The 20,321-nt window shown below is 43.2% G+C and overlaps 1 protein-coding gene across 1 annotated transcript in view; it reads left to right on the top strand.

Moving 5' to 3' along the window:
* The first annotated feature begins 7,562 nt into the window (after positions 1 to 7,562).
* The window catches only part of PPP1R2 (protein phosphatase 1 regulatory inhibitor subunit 2), a 35,928-nt gene continuing 23,169 nt past the window's right edge, over positions 7,563 to 20,321 (top strand). The window contains exon 1 of the mRNA XM_003280422.4: positions 7,563 to 8,044. Coding sequence (XP_003280470.1) covers positions 7,923 to 8,044 — 122 coding nt within the window. The 5' untranslated portion in view covers positions 7,563 to 7,922. The remainder of the gene's footprint in view (positions 8,045 to 20,321) is intronic.

The raw sequence follows: 20,321 nt of genomic DNA, 5'->3' as shown, positions 1-20,321 counted from the left end.
GCAAGATCAAAGTGAGTTTCAGCTGTGGTCAGCCATAGAGCTCCACAGTCTTGCACTGCAGCCGTTCCTAGCACAGAGCCAAATGGACTCTGTCTGGACTCTCTTCTGAAATGTAGCAAACACAATTGCCTTTGACAAGCACAGCTGAGCAGCGTATTTAAGAATGTCAGAATATTAGGGGTGTGATAGACCTTCATAAAAAAATTAAGATGAAATTTGTGTTGACTAGGGTCCAGTCTTGGACAGGGTTAAGCTTCCAAGTAGGTAAATCATGAATGACAGGCAGTTAAAAAGAACATTCTAGTTGGTACCTACAAGGTAACAGTATAGGTGCCACCATAAAAAAGAATGAAAAATTTAAAATCTAGAGATAAAGCTAGTTTTTACTTTGGTTTTATTTTTAATTCAATTCCATTCAGGATGCTAGTTAGAAAACCTCCATATATGAGAAACAGTGAGAGGCAAACTCTTTTGTCCCGTAGAATGTTGTTGACATCAAAAAAGAGCACTAGAAGCCTTCAACATTTCCTGTTTATGTTGCACAGATCAGAGGTTCACACAGAAACCACCTGCCCACATGGCCCCTGCTGCTGGTTTCCCAAGCCCCAGCTCTCCTCTGCAGTCCCCTCTCGCACTGCTATCTTCTGATGAAGTCTGGCGAAGTCCTTGGGGGAGAAACCAACGAGACAGCAGTTTATCCTGTGAGAGCCTTGTGGTTCCTACTAAGGGATTCCCCCCTCCTGCCTCAGCCACGGGAGAGCAAAGAAGGTCTTGAGTCCTATCTAGAGCACCACTTGATAAAAACACCTGCTAACACAGGTGCACCTGATACAGGAAGCTATGCCTTTGTGAAAACAGCAACAGCATTCTCCTGGAGCCCAGAGCCAGAGCTAGGAGAGACACATGAAATGAGGGGTGGACATGTGTGTGTGCATGTGTGTATGTGTGTATCTAATAACAAACTTTGTTTTGTTTTGTTTGAGACAGGGTTTCACTCTTGTCACCCAGGCTGGAGTGCAATGGCATGATCTCAGCTTGCTGCAACCTCCATCTCCCAGGTTCAAGGGATTCTCCTGCCTCAGCTTCCTGAGTAGCTGGGATTACAGGTGCCTGCCACCATGCCTGGCTAATTTTTGTATCTTTAGTAGAGACAGGGTTTCACCATGTTGGCCAGGCTGGTCTCAAACTCTTCACCTCAGGTGATCCACCTGCCTTGGCCTCCCAAAGTGCTAGGATTACAGCCATGAGCCACCGCACCCGGCCTAACAATGAACTTTTTAAAGAAAAGGTTCTGAACCTAAAAGGAAAAGAGGAGGCCAGGCATGGTGGCTCATACCTGTAATCCCAGCACTTTGGGAGGCCGAGGAGGGTGGATCACATGAGGTGAGGAGTTCGAGACCAGCCTGGCCAACATGGTGAAACTCCATCTGTACTAAAAATACAAAAAGTAGCTGGGCATGGTGGCGTGTGCCTATAATCCCAGCTATTTGGGTGGCTGAGGCAAGAGAATCTCTTGAACCCAGAAGGCAGAGTTTGTGGTGAGCTGAGATCACGCCACTGTACTCCGGCCTGGGCGACAGAGCGACACTCCATCTCAAAAAACAATTAAATTAAAATGAAAAGAGCAAATACAGTACCTGCTGTAGTTTATTTATGCAATAAACTAAGCAATAGACAATACCTAGAAAAGGACCTGGCACATAACAGACCTCAATAAAGATTTCTGACTGGTGACAGGACAATTTCCTCTTTTTAATGCATTCTCTATTGACTCAGCAGTCTTTCTTATTTCTATTATTTCCTTTCCAGCATTATAGCTGCTAATGCCTTCCTTAGCCATGCAGAACAAGATATATAGTCAGATTGCTTTCCAAGAAATTCATGTTGTTATGGGCACCATTATTGGGGAGGTCGAATTTAGGAACAGTTAATTCATTTATTCTCTGATTCAACTGTGAAAGGAAAATAAATCTTGGGACCCTAAACTCACTAAGCCAAAGGGGAAAAGTCCAGCTGGGAACTGGGTCTTGCACACCTGCCTCCCATTTTGTTCCTAAATAGATAGCTATAAGATAAAAAAGCTACAGACCTCCCTCACAGTTTGCCCACAGGGAAATCCTGTGGGCGCCCAGATCTTTACTCTAAAACAGTTCTGTCGAATCTCACCCTGGCAATGTACATTGATAGCTTATCTTTGCAGGTATGGGGCAAAGGACAGAACTCAAAGACATCCCTCTGCTTACCTGAGACAAAGGTGTATCTGATTGCTTCCTCTGCCCTATGTTTATGTTATGTAAAAAATGCAGATTCGTTGAATGTATAAGTGAATGTATAAGTGACTGTACCTCTACCACCCTCTCACATGTAAATGGCTGATCAAAGACTCAAAAGAATGCAACTGCTTGCCTCTTATCCACCCACGCCCTTTGTAAAAAAAAAACTTTCTATTTCTCCAATATTCATTTTTTCCCTTTAAATATTGAGGTCCCCAGACCCTCTTTGGAAAAAGCATGGACCACAGTTCTTCCTGTGGATCTGTGTTCTTTCCTGAGCACATCCTTAACCTTGGCAAATAAACCTAAATCATCGAGACTCGCCTTGGTCATTTTCTTTGGTTTACATAACCAACATGTATTGAGGGCCTCTTACGGCAGACACTGTATTCATTAAGTTATGCTGTCAGGGGAGAAAGAGGAGGAAGACATGCACCTGCTCCCAAAGAGGCCAAAGCAGAGGGACAGACACTTGGAGAATGATGATACAATGAGACAGAGGAATGCAAACCGTTCCTTAGGATCTCCGTGAAGGTGAACACTGACTCGGCCTGCATGGAGTCAGAGAAGGAGATGACCTTTGAAATGGGGTAATTTAAGAGCAAGAATAGGGGATAGCATTTCACATAGATTAGTAAAGGCATGAAAAAGGGACAGAATATAGGGTGCTCTGACACCCTGAGAAGGGCAGTGTGACTAGTGTGAAGAACACAGCGGAAAGCAAGTGGATGTAAAAAGAAAAGGAGACTAGAAAACCAGATCGGGCTGGATTGTGAAGGCCCAAGGGATTTGGACTTCATCCTAGACAATGAGCAACCACTGCAGACTGAGTTCCTTGAGCAAAAAAAAAAAAAAAAAAAAAAAAAAAAGAAGGGCAAGTTCTTTTTTTTTTTTTTTGAGACGGAGTCTTGCTCTGTCACCAGGCTGGAATGCAGCGGCGCAATCTCACTGCAACCTCCGTCTCCCGGGTTCAAGTGATTCTCCTGCCTCAGCCTCCCAAATAGCTGGGACTACAGGCGCGTGCCACCATGCCCAGCTAATTTTTGTATTTTTAGTAGAGACGGGGTTTCACCATGTTGGCCAGGATGGTCTCCATCTCTTGACCTCGTGATCTGCCCGCCTCGGCCTCCCAAAGTGCTGGGATCACAGGCGGGAGCCACCGTGCCTGGCCAAGAAGGGCAAGTTCTAATTGTTTGCCCAAGCCTAACACTGTGAGTGGCAAAGTGGAGTTGAATTTATAAACTAAGAATCGTTGCGTATCCCAATTTAAAAAATATATGAGAGCAGTACGAAGATGAATGGGCAGTGAAGAAAATGGAGTCCTCAGACCAATCTGGAGACAACAGCCAAATAAAATAATAAAATTACACATTTGAGATGTTTCAAACAAGAATGAGTGCTAACGAGCATAAATACAATAATAAAGTAGAAAAGTCTTCCAATGGTGACTTTTGACTATGTAGGCTTCAAAATATATTTAGGGTTTTCCATGAAGCATTTATAGCAACATCACATATGTTCTGAATCAAAGCCTATACTCCTTATCCCATTATGAGTTCATAGAATAACAAAATGCAAGATAATTTGGCAAAATTGACACAATGAAATTATAATACATGACATTGCTCCCTTACTTCTTGCAATAATTTATAAACCAAACCAGTTAACACTTACAGAAAATTTGCAGTCACAAAAGACTGAGTGATTTCTGGCAGGCACAAGGTAAATTCATAGCTTAGCCAAAAAACTAACTCATATTTCCTACTTACCATTCCAAGGTTTGTTACACTGCGTGTCCTGCATTCTTCATTTGTTTTTGCCTCATAGGTTCTGAAAGAAGTAATTGCCTAGAGTCTCTGAATTTAACCAGTTTTTAAAAGGGTCAGGAAACATCTAGGGACTAATGAAATCTCTGTGTACCCTAGGGGGCCCTATGCCCTGTGAATCTTCTCAGAAAAGTATTTTGGCCACTTGGTAAGGTTAAGGAATCCTTTCAGTAGATGTCTTTAAAGAGAAGAAACAGTGGAGCATTCCATGGTTGCAAATCAAAGCCATTTTTCTTAAGCAGAAAATGATTAATCTTTGTCCTTGGCTTTTTCTCTGAAACTTTGTTTTGTTTAAATGATCTTGCCCCTGCTACCATGAATTTCTACAATGTATTTAATACGACAAAATCTGTGATCTTCTCTTTCCGGGGAGGGATTACCTGAAAAGGAAAAGAACAATGTGCTATTCTTGGCAAGAAAAGAGTTGCTGCTGACTCAGTGGTCATGAAGTGACAACTTTTGGGAATTTTTCCAGATGTTAGGTGGGGGCACTACCCACTTCTCTACTCTGTGGACCTAGCTGATGACTCAGGCAGGCTGGGTGAGCCAACCATGGAAGCCATGGTTGCTTTGGAATTCTGTCCTTGGTGAGAAACCCAATGGTGTTGCCCATAGTCATCTGTTCCAGTGAATGGAGAGCCAAATGACTCAGCCACGTGATGGGGTACAATAAAAGTGTCCCCTCTCCTCCTCCAAATATGTTGTGTTGGGTCAGGCAACCATGATAATGAAGTCTTCAAAAAGAGAGCAGAGATAAATGCCAGATTATCCTTAAATCATGTAAATCTCTTTAAATATATGATTTGCCTTGAGCTCAATAGCTACTTCCAGAATGAAACCAGAATGAAAGATTCCATCTACAATTCACCTCTTGGCAGCCAAACCCTCAATACACAGGAAATGTAACACCAATGCAGCTAAATTCAGTGCTCGGGCTGTTTGGTCCAGATAACTTCCTACAGGAACAAACCTCAGCAGAGGAACAGAAGGAGAGCTCTGTTTAGAGGCATTTGAAAATCTTATTTGGGCCGCCCTGAGGAATAAAGTAGTTCAACTACTCTGAAAGATAAGGAAAAGCAGGCCGTGCGTGGTGGCTCATGCCTATAATCCCAGCACTTTGGGAGGCTGAGGCGGGCAGATCACCTGAGGTCAGAAGTTTGAGACCAGCCTGGCCAACATGATGAAATCCCATCTCTACTAAAAATACAAAAATTAGCTGGGTGTGGTGGCGGGCACCTGTAGTCCCACCTACTCGGGAGGCTAAGGCAGGAGAATCACTTGAACCCAGGAGGTGGAAGTTGCAGTGAGCAGAGATTGTGTCATTGCATTCCAGCCTGGGCAACAGAGCAAGACTTTGTCTCAAAAAAAAAAAAAAAAGCAGTACTGGCCCTCACAATTTTACAAACTATTTTTTTTTAAGTGCTACCAAAGTCATCTTCATCTGCATTCATTTGTTGTGGGTTTGGGAGTGGAAGAACCAGTACAGGAGACAAAAGTTTAACTCTTGATGAGGGAAATACGTTTCCAAGGTTCTTCAGAGAACTCTTCATCACATCCTGTTCCAATGTTTGTTAGTTAATTGACTGTAATAAAACATTTTATGTCATACGATCATAGTCCCTTTCATTAGAGGGTCTGAAAGCAAGCTGTTGCTTAATTAAGGGCCCAGTCACAGTTGAGTTCAGGGCTGCTGAACTCAGTGATGCTTCCCAGCCCAAGCAGGAACAAAGCAAATCTGCCCAATAATTTAGAACATACAGGGAAGTTTGTGTATTCCCTTGAAAACAGGATTGCCATCACTGACCTAGGCTCCTGCTGACAGGGCAGGAGACGCAACACAGGTGTTGAACACTGTGGTGGAAAGAACTCAGGAAGGGAAGGGAGGTGGCCATCCTGCTTCCCCTCGCTGAGAACCCTCTCTCTGCTCCATGGGCTGGACAGGGCTGTCAGGGTGTAATGTTAGATCCACTGAGCAGTCCTGGCCTGGGAGGGAGAGATGGCACCAGTGGATATTCGACTGGGAACAAAGGTGGGGCCAGTGCCAACAGTGACTGTGCAGGCCCCTGGCTGAGGCAAATCCCTGGGGAACACATTCCACTCTGTGACCAGCAACCCTGTTTCCCTTCTCCCCTTCCAGCTCACTTCCCCTCCATTATCTCCGTCCACATCCATTCCCATACTGAGGCCCTGTTCTGTGCCAGGAACTCAGCTAGGAGCTAGGGGCTAGGGGCCAGACGATAAAAACAATCGTTTTCAGAACTCTACAGTCATCCCTGAGGGGCGGAGTCCTAAGGACACAGAACAGGGTCATCCTCAAAAGGCACAGAGCCTGTGTTAAAGAAGATGAGACTGTGCTCCAGAGATGAGCCATGGGAGTGAGACTGCTGCTATAGGGGCTAGATAGGGGAAAACACTTCCTCTCACCCCCAACAGCAGTGGACAGACATTGCTGGGAGCCAGGTGTCAGCTCAATCTAAGAACTCCCTGAGTCAGAGCTGTCCAAAAATAAAATGAGTTGCACGGGGGTGTGGCGAGCTTCTAGCCCCTGGGGTTGTTGGAGAAACAGGCTGGATAGCCACCTCATGGGCCTGCTTGACAGGGTCCCTTCCAGGCCCAGCGGTCTGGGACTCCGCAGGGGCTGGTTCACCGGAGGGGCCAGTTCTGGGTGGCTCAGTCTGCTGTGCTCTAACCTGTGGTGAGGACGATAAAAAGGCCTGATCAAGAAGGAGTCATGGAAAAGAGCCTGGTGATGAGCGAGCTGCGGACTGGACTTAGCAGAGGGAGGGAAGGGAGTGTACAGGAGACACAACAAATACCACACACTGGGTGGCTTTAAGCAATGGAAATGGGCTCTCCGTTCTGCAGGCTTGAAGTCCACATCAACCTGCGGCAGAGTTGGTTCCCTCCGTGGGGGGAACCTGTCGCGGCCTCTGCGGGCCCAGGGGGTCCTTGGCTGGGAGATGTGTCCCTGCCACCCTCCCGTCTCCTGCGCTCTCTGCCTAGACGGGTTGTGCGACGGCGGGAGTCGCTGCCCGTCTGTCCGTCGGCTTCTCCAACGATAAAAGGAGGTGAGGCGATTCCAATGCAGACATTCTATGATTTCATAACAGGCCTCTAAGGACCACTCCAATGCTGACGGTCCATGCTTTTATAATAGGCAGTTCGGCTGTTTACACGGGCGAAATGGAAAGAGGAGATATCCGTTTTCTTCAAGTCAGCTAACCTCTCTGCGGAGTGACGTCACCTCGAGTCTCAGTCTGCTGATCTAAAAAATAAAAATAACACTACGGCCTCACAAGGTGGTGGGACGAGGGTGCTCGAGAGGGTGCGCGGGTCCGGGAAGCTGCAAGCCCAGGAGCTCTCCCGCAAGTTCTCAGAAACAGCTCCCGCCTCCCAGCGCCGCGCGGGGGCGGCGCGAGCAGCCCGGGCGGGACGGAGGGGGCGGGGCGAGGAGGTCGGCTTTGTTCTCGCCCCGCCCTCTCCCCGCCCCCTCCCTAGATATCGCGAGAGGGCGGGCCCGCTTAGCTTCGGCGTCGGCGTCGCTCCAGCCCTGGAGCTCTAGGCCGGCGTCTCTCTGGGAGCCGCGGGTCAAGTGCCGGCGGCTGAGGGTGCGCGAGGAGCCGCCACCCGTTCGGCGTTGGCTCTGGCGTCGGGGTCGTTGTGTCGTGACAACCGCTCCGGTAGCCGTTTCCGAGGCAGCAGGTGCGGCCGCTTTAGCCCTGAGCGGACTCTGCGGCTGCCTGCGAGTCTGCTGTGCCGGCCCTTCTCTTCGCGGACCCCACGCCAAGCAGCGACCCTGAGCCGACAGCCGGAGCGCCCGGCAATGGCGGCCTCGACGGCCTCGCACCGGCCCATCAAGGGGATCTTGAAGAACAAGACCTCTACGACTTCCTCTATGGTGGCGTCGGCCGAACAGCCCCGCGGGAATGTCGACGAGGAGCTGAGGTGAGCGCTGGGAGGGACGGCCTGGGAGCCCCTCCTTCCCGCCGGGCCCGTTACCTACCCAGACCCCAGGCGCGGGCGGGCGGCGTGGATGCGGCTCGGGTGCCGCTCGAGTCTCTTCTCCTGCCCGGCTAGCCGCGGGTGGGAGCGATCTTTAAGAAGGCTGGGCGATGACGTTTATCATGCTTCCTTTTTTTTTTTTTAAGCATATGGGCATATATAATATTTTTAAACATCATCTTTGAACTTTCTGTAATCGGGAACGTCAAAGAATGAAATTGAAGCTTCAGATCTTCGACTGTTAAGCTTTTACTATTTCTTAACCTCATCTCTGAGGTATCTAAAATTCTTCGATAATTACAGTGTATTTTCTTGCTTTGGGAACCCTTTAAGATCTAGTCTCAAGCTAATAGGCGATCCTTCAAAGAAGAGACCATTTCCCCCATTAGCATCGTGCCACACTGTATTTCTGCATCTGCAGCCAGAGTTTTAGGTGCTTTCTAGTTTTTGTTCCTGTTCAGAGATAGATCTAGGCTCAAAACAGTTCAAAGAGGAGCAGCTTGAAATGACCCAGTGATAATTTAGTTGCTCTTGCATACGCTAAAGATACACATGTAAAAAGCTGTTGACCTGAGCATTGTATGTGATAATTATAATATAATTGGAAACGACCCGAAGTCCATTAGTAAGAACTGGTGAAATATTAATTACGGTACGTTTGTATAATGGAACAATATACCAGCCTGTAGAAAAAGAAAGAGGTAGGCGTTTATGCACAGAGAAGATGTTGCAGTACAGTATCTGTAGTGGGTTAGAAGTGCAAGGGAGCTTGGGCGTTGCAAGATACTACAAATATAAGGACTCTACTTTCTGAAAATAAGGCTTAAGAAAATTTACCATTGAAATTGGTAGTCATGAAGCTAAAATGAGGATGTTTGTGAAATCTCAGAATATAGGAACCTAGGGCATTCCTGTATAAAGGATCTTATTTAGGACCACGAAAGGAACTACTGCTTGGTGGTGGTAAATTTTAGGGATTTGTGTTACCTTGAAGAAAATATTGAGTAGATTCACAGCTTAGAATCGTGGCCTTTTGGGGCTGGAAAGGACCTTAGTTTTGTCTAGCAACTCCCACGCTGATGGATGCTTGAATCTTAAATTCTCTCACACACAATTTTCCAACCTCTATTTGGGCTAAGCCACGTTAAACGGAGTGCTGGGGGAGTGTGATGTATAGGTCATGGAATTAAGAAGACAAAATTTCACCAGAACGTAACTGAAGCAGGAGAACCAAGTTAGTTAAAAGATAAATAACATCCAGGCGTGGTGGCTCACGCCTGTAATCTCAGCACTTGGAGAGGTCAAGGTGGGAGGATTGCTTGATCCCAGGAGTTTGAGACCAGCCTGGGCAACATAGTGAGACCTCATCTCTTAAAAAAAAAAAAAAAAAAGAGAATTAAAAGATAAGTAACGTAACTACAGAAGGCTCAAATATAGCTTCAGGGTTTTCAGCAGCAGGAATGTGGTCCTTACTGGCATTTATGTTATTTAGCTATTCTCCAGTGTGAGCTTCTTTTGGTCCATTTACCAAGTGACTTACTCTTTATTTCTGCTTCTTTAGTTTCTGTTTATTCTCAACTTGGATCTGCGGTAATTTCCCATGGTCCCAATCTATGGATTGGCCTCTTTCTTTCTGTAATTGGTTGGGATTTACATTCAGGTCTTTCTGCCTCAAAAGCCACTATACTAGACTGACTCAACTACATAGGGCTGCCTCTTCTGTAGTAACTGTGGCAGGGTAGATTCACTTAAAAGGGACTGCCCTGTCTAGTTAGAGTTATAGTCCCGTCTTTAAAGAGAACTATCAAACCCTAATTCATTGAAGTTCATGATGTTTGGTTCCAAGTGGTAAAAAGGATGGGTTTTTTTGTTTGTTTGTTTGTTATACTTTAGGGTTTTAGGGTACATGTGCACAATGTGCAGGTTTGTTACATATGTATCCATGTGCCATGTTGATTTCCTGCACCCATTAACTCGTCATTTAGCATTAGGTGTATCTCCTAATGCTGTCCCTCCCCCCTCCCCCCACCCCACAACAGTCCCCGGAGTGTGATGTTCCCCCTTCCTGTGTCCATGAGTTCTCATTGTTCAATTCCCACCTATGAGTGAGAACATGAGGTGTTTGGTTTTTTGTCCTTGGGATAGTTTACTGAGAATGATGTTTTCCAGTTTCATCCATGTCCCTACAAAGGACACGAACTCATCATTTTTTATGGCTGCATAGTATTCCATGGTGTATATGTGCCACATTTTCTTAATCCAGTCTATTGTTGTTGGACATTTGGGTTGGTTCCAACTCTTTGCTATTGTGAATAGTGCTGCAATAAACATATGTGTGCATGTGTCTTTATAGCAGCCTGATTTATAGTCCTTTGGGTATATACCCAGTAATGGGATGGCTGGGTCAAATGGTATTTCTAGTTCTAGATCCCTGAGGAATCGCCACACTGACTTCCACAATGGTTGAACTAGTTTACAGTCCCACCAACAGTGTAAAAGTGTTCCTATTTCTCCACATCCTCTCCAGCACCTGTTGTTTCCTGATTTTTTAATGATGGCCATTCTAACTGGTGTGAGATGGTATCTCACTGTGGTTTTGATTTGCATTTCTCTGATGGCCAGTGATGATGAGCATTTCTTCATGTGTTTTTTGGCTGCATAAATGTCTTCTTTTGAGAAGTGTCTGTTCATGTCCTTTGCCCACTTTTTGATGGGGTTGTTTTTTTCTTGTAAATTTGTTTGAGTTCATTGTAGACTCTGGATATTAGCCCTTTGTCAGATGAGTAGGTTGCAAAAATTTTCTCCCATTCTGTAGGTTGCCTGTTCACTCTGATGGTAGTTTCTTTTGCTGTGCAGAAGCTCTTTAGTTTAATGAGATCCCATTTGTCAATTTTGCCTCTTGTTGCCATTGCTTTTGGTGTTTTAGACATGAAGTCCTTGCCCACGCCTATGTCCTGAATGGTATTGCCTAGGTTTTCTTGTAGGATTTTAATGGTTCTAGGTCTAACATATAAGTCTTTAATCCATCTTGAATTAATTTTTGTATAAGGTGTAAGGAAGGGATCCAGTTTCAGCTTTCTACATATGGCTAGCCAGTTTTCCCAGCACCATTTATTAAATAGGGAATCCTTTCCCCATTTCTTGTTTTTGTCAGGTTTGTCAAAGATCAGATAGTTGTAGATATGCGGCATCATTTCTGAGGGCTCTGTTCTGTTCCATTGATCTGTGTCTCTGTTGTGGTACCAGTACCATGCTGTTTTGGTTACTGTAGCCTTGTAGTATAGTTTAAAGTCAGGTAGCATGATGCCTCCAGCTTTGTTCTTTTGGCTTAGGATTGACTTGGCGATGCGGGCTCTTTTTTGGTTCCATATGAACTTTAAAGTAGTTTTTTCCAATTCTGTGAAGAAAGTCATTGGTAGCTTGATGGGGATGACATTGAATCTATAAATTACCTTGGGCAGTATGGCCATTTTCACGATATTGATTCTTCCAACCCATGAGCATGGAATGTTCTTCCATTTGTTTGTATCCTCTTTTATTTCACTGAGCAGTGGTTTGTAGTTCTCCTTGAAGAGGTCCTTCACATCCCTTGTAAGTTGGATTCCTAGGTATTTTATTTTCTTTGAAGCAATTGTGAATGGGAGTTCACTCATGATTTGGCTCTCTGTTTGTCTGTTATTGGTGTACAAGAATGCTTGTGATTTTTGTACATTAATTTTGTATCCTGAGACTTTGCTGAAGTTGCTAATCAGCTTAAGGAGGTTTTGGGCTGAGACAATGGGGTTTTCTAGATATACAATCATGTCATCTGCAAACAGGGACAATCTGACTTCCTCTTTTCCTAATTGAATACCCTTTATTTCCTTCTCCTGCCTGATTGCTCTGGCCAGAACTTCCAGCACTATGTTGAATAGGAGCGGTGAGAGAGGGCATCCCTGTCTTGTGCCAGTTTTCAGAGGGAATGCTTCCAGTTTTTGCCCATTCAGTATGATATTGGCTGTGGGTTTGTCGTAGATAGCTCTTATTATTTTGAGATACGTCCCATCAATACCTAATTTATTGAGAGTTTTTAGCATGAAGGGTTGTTGAATTTTGTCAAAGGCCTTTTCTGCATCTATTGAGATAATCATGTGGTTTTTGTCTTTGGTTCTGTTTATATGCTGGATGACATTTATTGATTTGCGTATGTTGAACCAGCCTTGCATCCCAGGGATGAAGCCCACTTGATCATGGTGGATAAGCTTTTTGATGTGCTGCTGGATTCGGTTTGCCAGTATTTTATTGAGGATTTTTGCATCAATGTTCATCAAGGATATTGGTCTGAAATTCTCTTTTTTGGTTATGTCTCTGCCAGGCTTTGGTATCAGGACGATGCTGGCTTCGTAAAATGTGTTAGGGAGGATTCCCTCTTTTTCTGTCGATTGGAATAGTTTCAGAAGGAATGGTACCATTTCCTCCTTGTACCTCTGGTAGAATTCAGCTGTGAATCCATCAGGTCCTGGACTCTTTTTGGTTGGTAAGCTATTGATTGTTGCCACAATTTCAGAAACTGTTATTGGTCTATTCAGAGATTCAACTTCTTCCTGATTTAGTCTTGGGAGGGTGTATGTGTGGAGGAATTTATCCATTTCTTCTAGATTTTCTAGTTTATTTGCATAGAGGTGTTTGTAGTATTCTCTGATGGTAGATTGTATTTCTGTGGGATCGGTGGTGATATCCCCTTTTTCGTTTTTTATTGCATCTATTTGATTCTTCTCTCTTTTCTTCTTTATTAGTCTTGCTAGCGGTCTATCAATTTTGTTGATCTTTTCAAAAAACCAGCTCCTGGATTCATTAATTTTTTTAAGGGTTTTTTGTGTCTCTATTTCCTTCAGTTATGCTCTGATTTTAGTTATTTCTAGCCTTCTGCTAGCTTTTGAATGTGTTTGCTCTTGCTTTTCTAGTTCTTTTAATTGTGATGTTAGGGTGTCGATTTTGGATCTTTCCTGCTTTCTCTTGTGGGCATTTAGTGCTATAAATTTCCCTCTACACACTGCTTTGAACGTGTCCCAGAGATTCTGGTATGTTGTGTCTTTGTTCTCATTGGTTTCAAAGAACATCTTTATTTCTGCCTTCATTTCATTATGTACCCAATAGTCATTCAGGAGCAGGTTGTTCAGTTTCCATGTAGTTGAGCGGTTTTGAGTGAGTTTCTTAATCCTGAGTTCTAGTTTGATTGCACTGTGGTCTGAGAGACAGTTTGTTATAATTTCTGTTCTTTTACATTTGCTGAGGAGAGCTTTACTTCCAACTATGTGGTCAATTTTGGAATAGGTGTGGTGTGGTGCTGAAAAGAATGTATATTCTGTTGACTTGGGGTGGAGAGTTCTGTAGATGTCTATTAGGTCCACTTTATGTAGAGCTGAGTTCAATTCCTGGATATCCTTGTTAACTTTCTGTCTCGTTGATCTGTCTAATGTTGACAGTGGGGTGTTAAAATCTCCCATTATTATTGTGTGGGAGTTTAAGTCCCTTGTAGGTCACTCAGGACTTGTTTATGAATCTGGTGCTCCTGTGTTGGGTGCATATATATTTAGGATAGTTAGCTCTTCTTGTTGAATTGATCCCTTTACCATTATGTAATGGGCTTCTTTGTCTCTTTTGATCTTTGTTGGTTTAAAGTCTATTTTATCAGAGACTAGGATTGCAACCCCTGCCTTTTTTTGATTTCCAGTTGCTTGATAGATCTTCCTCCATCCCTTTATTTTGAGTCTATGTGTGTCTCTGCACGTGAGATGGGTTTCCTGAATACAGCACACTGATGGGTCCTGACTCCTTATCCAGTTTGCCAGTCTGTGTCTTTTGATTGGAGCATTTAGCCCATTTACATTAAACGTTAATATTGTTATGTGTGAATCTGATCCTGTCATTATGATGTTAGTTGGTTATTTTGCTCGTTAGTTGCTATAGTTTCTTCCTAGCCTCGATGGTCTTTACAATTTGGCGTGTTTTTGCAGTGGCTGGTACCGGTTGTTCCTTTCCATGTTTAGTGCCTCCTTCAGGAGCTCTTTTAGGGCAGGCCTGGTGGTGACAGAATCACTCAGCGTTTGCTTGTCTGTAAAGTATTTTATTCCTCCTTCACATATGAAGCTTAGTTTGGCGGGATAGGAAATTCTGAGTTGAAAATTCTTTTCTTTAAGAATGTTGAATATCGGCCCCCACTCTCTTCTGGCTTGTAGAGTTTCTGCTGAGAGATCAGCTGTTAGTCTGATGGGCTTCCCTTTGTGGGTAACCCGACCTTTCTCTCTGGCTGCCCTTAACATTTTTTCCTTCATTTCAACTTTGGTGAATCTGACAATTATGTGTCTTGGAGTTGCTCTTCTCGAGGAGTATCTTTGTGGCGTTCTCTGTATTTCCTGAATCTGAATGCTGGCCTGCTTTGCTAGATTGGGGAAGTTCTCCTGGATAATATCTTGCAGAGTGTTTTCCAACTTGGTTCCATTCTCCCCATCATTTTCAGGTACACCAATCAGACGTAGGTTTGGTCTTTTCACATAGTCCCAAATTTCTTGGAGGCTTTGTTCATTTCTTTTTATTCTTTTTTCTCTAAACTTCCCTTCTCTCTTCATTTCATTCATTTCATCTTCCATCAGCGATACCCTTTCTTCCAGTTGATCGCATCTGCTACTGAGGCTTCTGCAATCTTCGCGTAGTTCTCGAAACTTGGCTTTCAGCTCCAGCAGCTCCTTTAAGCCCTTCTCTCCATTGGTTATTCTAGTTATCCATTCTTCTAATTTTTTTTCAAAGTTTTTAACTTCTTTGCTATTGTTTTGAATTTCCTCCCGTAGCTCAGAGTAGTTTGATCGTCTGAAGCCTTCTTCTCTCAACTCGTCAAAGTCATCCTCCATCCAGCTTTGTTCCGTTGCTGGTGAGGAACTGCTTCCTTTGGAGGAGGAGAGGTGCTCTGTTTTTTAGAGTTTCCAGTTTTTGTGCTCTGTTTTTTCCCCATCTTTGTGGTTTTATCTACTTTTTGTCTTTGATAATGGTGATGTACAGATGGGTTTTTGGTGTGGATGTCCTTTCTGTTTGTTAGTTTTCCTTCTACCAGACAGGACCCTCAGCTGCAGGTCTGTTGGAGTTTACTAGAGGTCCACTCCAGACCCTGTTTGGCTGGGTGTCAGCAGCGGTGGCTGCAGAACAGCGGATTTTCGTGAGACCACAAATTCAGCTGTCTGATAGTTCCTCTGAAAGTTTTGTCTCAGAGGAGTACCTGGCTGAATGAGGTGTCAGTCTGTCCCTACTGGGGGGGTGCCTCCCAGTTAGGCTGCTCAGGGGTGAGGGACCCACTTTAGGAGGCAGTCTGTCCGTTCTCAGATCTCCAGCTGCGTGCTGGGCTACTCTCTTCAAAGCTGTCAGTCAGACAGGGACATTTAAGTCTGTGGAGGTTCTTGCTGAGTTTTTGTTTGTCTGTGCCCTGCCCCCAGAGGTGGAGCCTACAGAGGCAGGCAGGCCTCCTTGAGCTGTGGTGGGCTCCACCCAGTTCGAGCTTCCTGGCTGCTTTGTTTACCTAAGCAAGCCTGGGCAATGGCGGGTGCCCCTCCCCCAGCCTCGCTGCCGCCTTGCAGCTTGATCTCAGACTGCTGTGCTAGCAATCAGCAAGACTCCGTGGGCATAGGATCCTCCGAGCCAGGTGCGGGACACAATCTCCTAGTGTGCCGTTTTCCAGGCCCGTTGGAAAAGCGCAGTATTAGGATGGGACTGACCCGATATTCCAGGTGCCGTCTGTTTCCCCTTTCTTTGACTAGGAAAGGGAACTCCCTGACCCCTTGCACTTCCCGAGTGAGGCAATGCCTCGCCCTGCTTCGGCTCGTGCACAGTGCGCTTCACCGACTGTCCTGTACCCACTGTTAGGCACTCCCTAGTGAAATGAAACCGGTACCTCAAGCAGAAATGCAGAAATGCAGAAATCATCCGTCTTCTGTGTCGCTGGGGCTGGGAGCTGGAGACCGGAGCTGTTCCTATTCGGCCATCTTGGCTCCACCCCCAAGGATGGGTTTTTTTATGATCATTGTTATGTGACTGTAAAGCAAATAAACTAATTCTACTAGTAATACAATATTGTCTTAGTCTGTTTTCTGTTGGTCATAACAGAATGTCTGAAATGATAATTTATAAGAAACTAAATTTATTTCTTACAGTTCTGGAGGCTTGGAAGTCCAAGATCTTAAGGGTGCATCTGGTAAGAGCCTTTTTGCTGGTGGGGACTCTGTGGAGTTCCAAGGTGGTGCAGGGCATCACATGGCAAGGGAGCTGAGCATGCCAGCTCAGGTCTCTCTTCCTCTTCTTATAAAGCCACCAGAACCACTCACTTGATAACCTATTAATCCATGAATAGATTAATCCATTCATCAGAGCAGAGCCCTCATGACCCAGTCACCTTTTAAAAGCTGCACCTCTCAACACTGCCACATTGGAGATCAAGTTTCAACATGAGTTTCAGAGAAGACAAACATTCAAACCATACCAAATATACATTATTATTTGTCACAAGTCATGCAAACAGTATCATTAACTTTATGAGATCCTCTTTGAACAGAAACAATAAAAGTATAGAGTTGGCCCCCTCCACGAATTCAGCCAATACCAAATAGCCCTTTACACTTGGGAGCCATTTTACACACCAGATTCACCAACAAAAATGCAAGAAAGTTAGCCCTAAATAGCCTACGAAAAGGACACTTGTTTATAGTACAGGAGCTGAAACAAGAAAGCAGAGCGTCGCTTTGTTTGACCCCATCTGGGAACATGCTACCTCGGCTGTGAACGTGTGCACTGGGCAACTCAGAATCTGCTCTGCTCTGTGGCAGTCTGTGAGCAACTGCTAACAGACCTCAAATGCTGGTTTTGGGATTACACGTTTTAGCAAGTAGGTGAACTTGCAAAGAAAGAATCAGAGTATAATGAGAATGAACCCTACCTTTTATCGGTGTCTTCATTGTGTAAAATGCGATGATAGTTTGACTCCTACCCATCCCCCAGTTGTGAGAGGATGTTATTTTACATAAATATTACCAAGGAATTTTTAAAAATAAAATTCAAACATACTTCAAATATATGTTTATAATTCGTATATGTATGTACTACTATCATTAGATAATTCTCAAAACTCAATGTACACTTAAAGTGAGGTTTATATAAAGCCATTCTCAGGTAGTCTTTAGCATTTCTATTTTTTTATCCAATTGTCAGGACCGATCAAACCATCATTGAGGGGGGTTTTATTTTATTTTATTATTTTTTTATTTTTTATTTATTTATTTTTTTTGAGACGGAGTCTTGCTCTGTCGCCCAGGCTGGAGTGCAGTGGCGCAATCTCGGCTCACTGCAAGCTCCGCCTCCTGGGTTCACGCCATTCTCCTGCCTCAGCCTCTCCGAGTAGCTGGGACTACAGGCGCCCGCCACCATGCCCGGCTAATTTTTTGTAGTTTTAGTAGAGACGGGGTTTCACTGTGGTCTCGATCTCCTGACCTCGTGATCCGCCCGCCTCGGCCTCCCAAAGTGCTGGGATTACAAGCATGAGCCACCGCACCCGGCCGAGGGGGATTTTATTTTTTTAGATGACTCAGTGCTGTTATTTTCTTATTGTTTATACTTTGCATTAGTGCTTATGTCTTTTTTTGTTTGTTTTTGAGACAAGATCTCACTCTGCCACCTGGGCTGGAGTGTGGTGGCACAGTCACAGCTCACTGCAGCCTCCATCTCCTGCGCTCAAATGATTGTCCCACCTCAGCCCACCACACCCAGCTAATTTTTGTATTTTTTGTAGGGATAGGGTTTTACCATATTGCTCAGGCTGGTCTCAAACTCCTGGGCTCAAGCGATCTGCCTGCCTCCCAGAGTGCTGGGATTACAGGTGAGAGCCACCATGCCCCACCAGTACTTATGTCTTTAATGAGTGGTTTCTGCAGGTACCATTTGTCAGATACCAATCTTTGAGGGTTAAATTAAAACTGGATAGAATCCATAAATCCACATAACTAAGTATAGATAAATCTCAGTACATTGCAACACAGCATTCAGCTGCTTTAAACACCACTGTCATCTTCAATCATTGTGGAATTCCCATTCTTTCAGCATACCTTGAATATAGGGCACAACTTATGAAGGTCTAATTTAGCAGGCCTAGTGAGTACATATGTGTATCTTAATGAAAACAAGACACTGTTGATTCTCAGATGTACTATCCAGAAAGAAAAAATACTGCCAACTGTGATTATAAGATGCCATCCTTTTAAGACATGTTCTTTTTCAGAGATGTGAAAATGTAAAAAATGTGTTTTGGGAATTATTGAAAATATGACAGTAAATATTGCTAAAGCCTATCATTTGAGAAGGATTATAGTTTAGTGGTTAATCTGGTGCCAGATTGCCTGGGTTTGAATCTTGTCTGCTGCTTATTAGCAAACTTTATTAGTTGTGACTTTCAGTGAATTATTCATTATATCTGTGCCTTAGTTTAAATATTAAATGAATTAATAAATGTAAAGTGTTTAACCCAGTGCCTTGCCCTCAAATGTTAGTTTTATTGTAATAGAAATAAATATAGAAATTCATTTTTTCTACATCTCAGTGGGTTTTTTACACAGTCTGCTTTGGAGTTCACTATTCTGTTCAATTGAAATTCTATAGTAGTCTTAGATAATGCAGGCAAATTCTGCTTGAAAAAATTATGCCTTAATTTCCTTTGATATAATTTAAGATATAAACACGCTTCAACTTTGTCTTTTTCTGCCTATAAAGGGAAGTGGAATATTAGAGTCAAAGGTTTACTGAGTAAAATAAAAAGTTTGTTTTCTAAAAGTTACTTTTTGCTTACTTGTAATGGCTTTTATTGTTAAGTCTTAGTTTAATTGTTCTGTAACGATATCAGGCTTCGAAGTCTTACATTGTGTGTCAATCTATATAAGTTGAATCTTCATTTAAAGAAAGAACCATTTCTTGAAATGTGCAATTAAAGTTAAATCACCTTGAAGCAAAATCTTGCTTCCCATTCCAGACACAGTCACAACTATCAAATGAGCAAGTCACAAGCAACAAGAAGTTCCAGTAGGTCTTTGAGGTGGCACCATATGAGCTAACAAAGTAAAAGTGAGAAGCGGTGACTTTTTCAGCACCAGATTTAGGCTGTAGGAAAACCAGTCACCCAAGAGGGAGGGGGAAAACTGAAACCAGCAGGTGCTTTCACCATCATGGCAGATCTGCCATGTAAATGGTGGTGCCCCTATTTTTGTCTGCAGGGATACTGACCTCAAAGGAAGTCATACAGTTCATGATGGTATTGGGATTAGTTATTCCTTGGGTTTTTGTTACTCCACAACTAACGTTAATTCTGCCATCACTTTAGAGATGCTGACTTTCATATCCAGTGTCCCCTGCTGACAGTTTCCTCTATTTCACTAACTTTCTAAGATTTCCTAGCATTTTTGGAGTCTGTTTTGTAATACCCTTATTTAAATGCTTGTTTTTGCAAGATATTGTTGTCTTTTTTTGGATCTGAATAATTGTACTAATTTCTTTTTCTCAGTGCTCTGTTGAGAAAACAAGTTGAGTGAGGTTTTGAATATTTAGAACTTAAAATTTCATTTACAGTAGAAAGTAAACTAAATGGCAAACAAACTGGGAAAAATTGAAGTTATATAAAATGTGGTTTATATAAATCTAAAGAGCTCAAATTTATGGGAAGATTTCTAATAGGCAAAGGATGTAAACATAATTCACACGAGGAAAGTAAAATAATATTAGGCAAAGAAACAGCAGTTTTAAAATACTATTTTATACCTGCTGAAATGGAAACATACACACACACAATACCTAATCCTAGCAATGGTTTGGTAATTTACTGGGGACATTACAAACAGTCCTCTTTTAAAAAAAAAAATATCTATATGGCAACATGGAGTGAACTATAAAGTTCTTAATAAACTTTAATTCAGACTCTTAAACACTAGCAAATTTTCTTCACAACAGCATCGAATAGCATATATACAAATATGTTCATGTCTGCCTTATTTTAAATAGGAAAACTTACTTAGGTTATCAATCTAAATGAATCTTATACAGTCAGAAGGTAAAAAGAAAACACAAGCAACTTATAATCTACTACATATACTTAAAACATATCATCATATGTATTTTATATATACTGCATGTACTGTTTTATATATATAGTTATATATATTTT

This window comes from Nomascus leucogenys, chromosome 11, assembly GCF_006542625.1.
Source record: "Nomascus leucogenys isolate Asia chromosome 11, Asia_NLE_v1, whole genome shotgun sequence".
NCBI classification, from domain to species: Eukaryota; Metazoa; Chordata; class Mammalia; order Primates; family Hylobatidae; genus Nomascus; species Nomascus leucogenys.
This window is presented reverse-complemented; position numbering and strand designations above follow the sequence as displayed.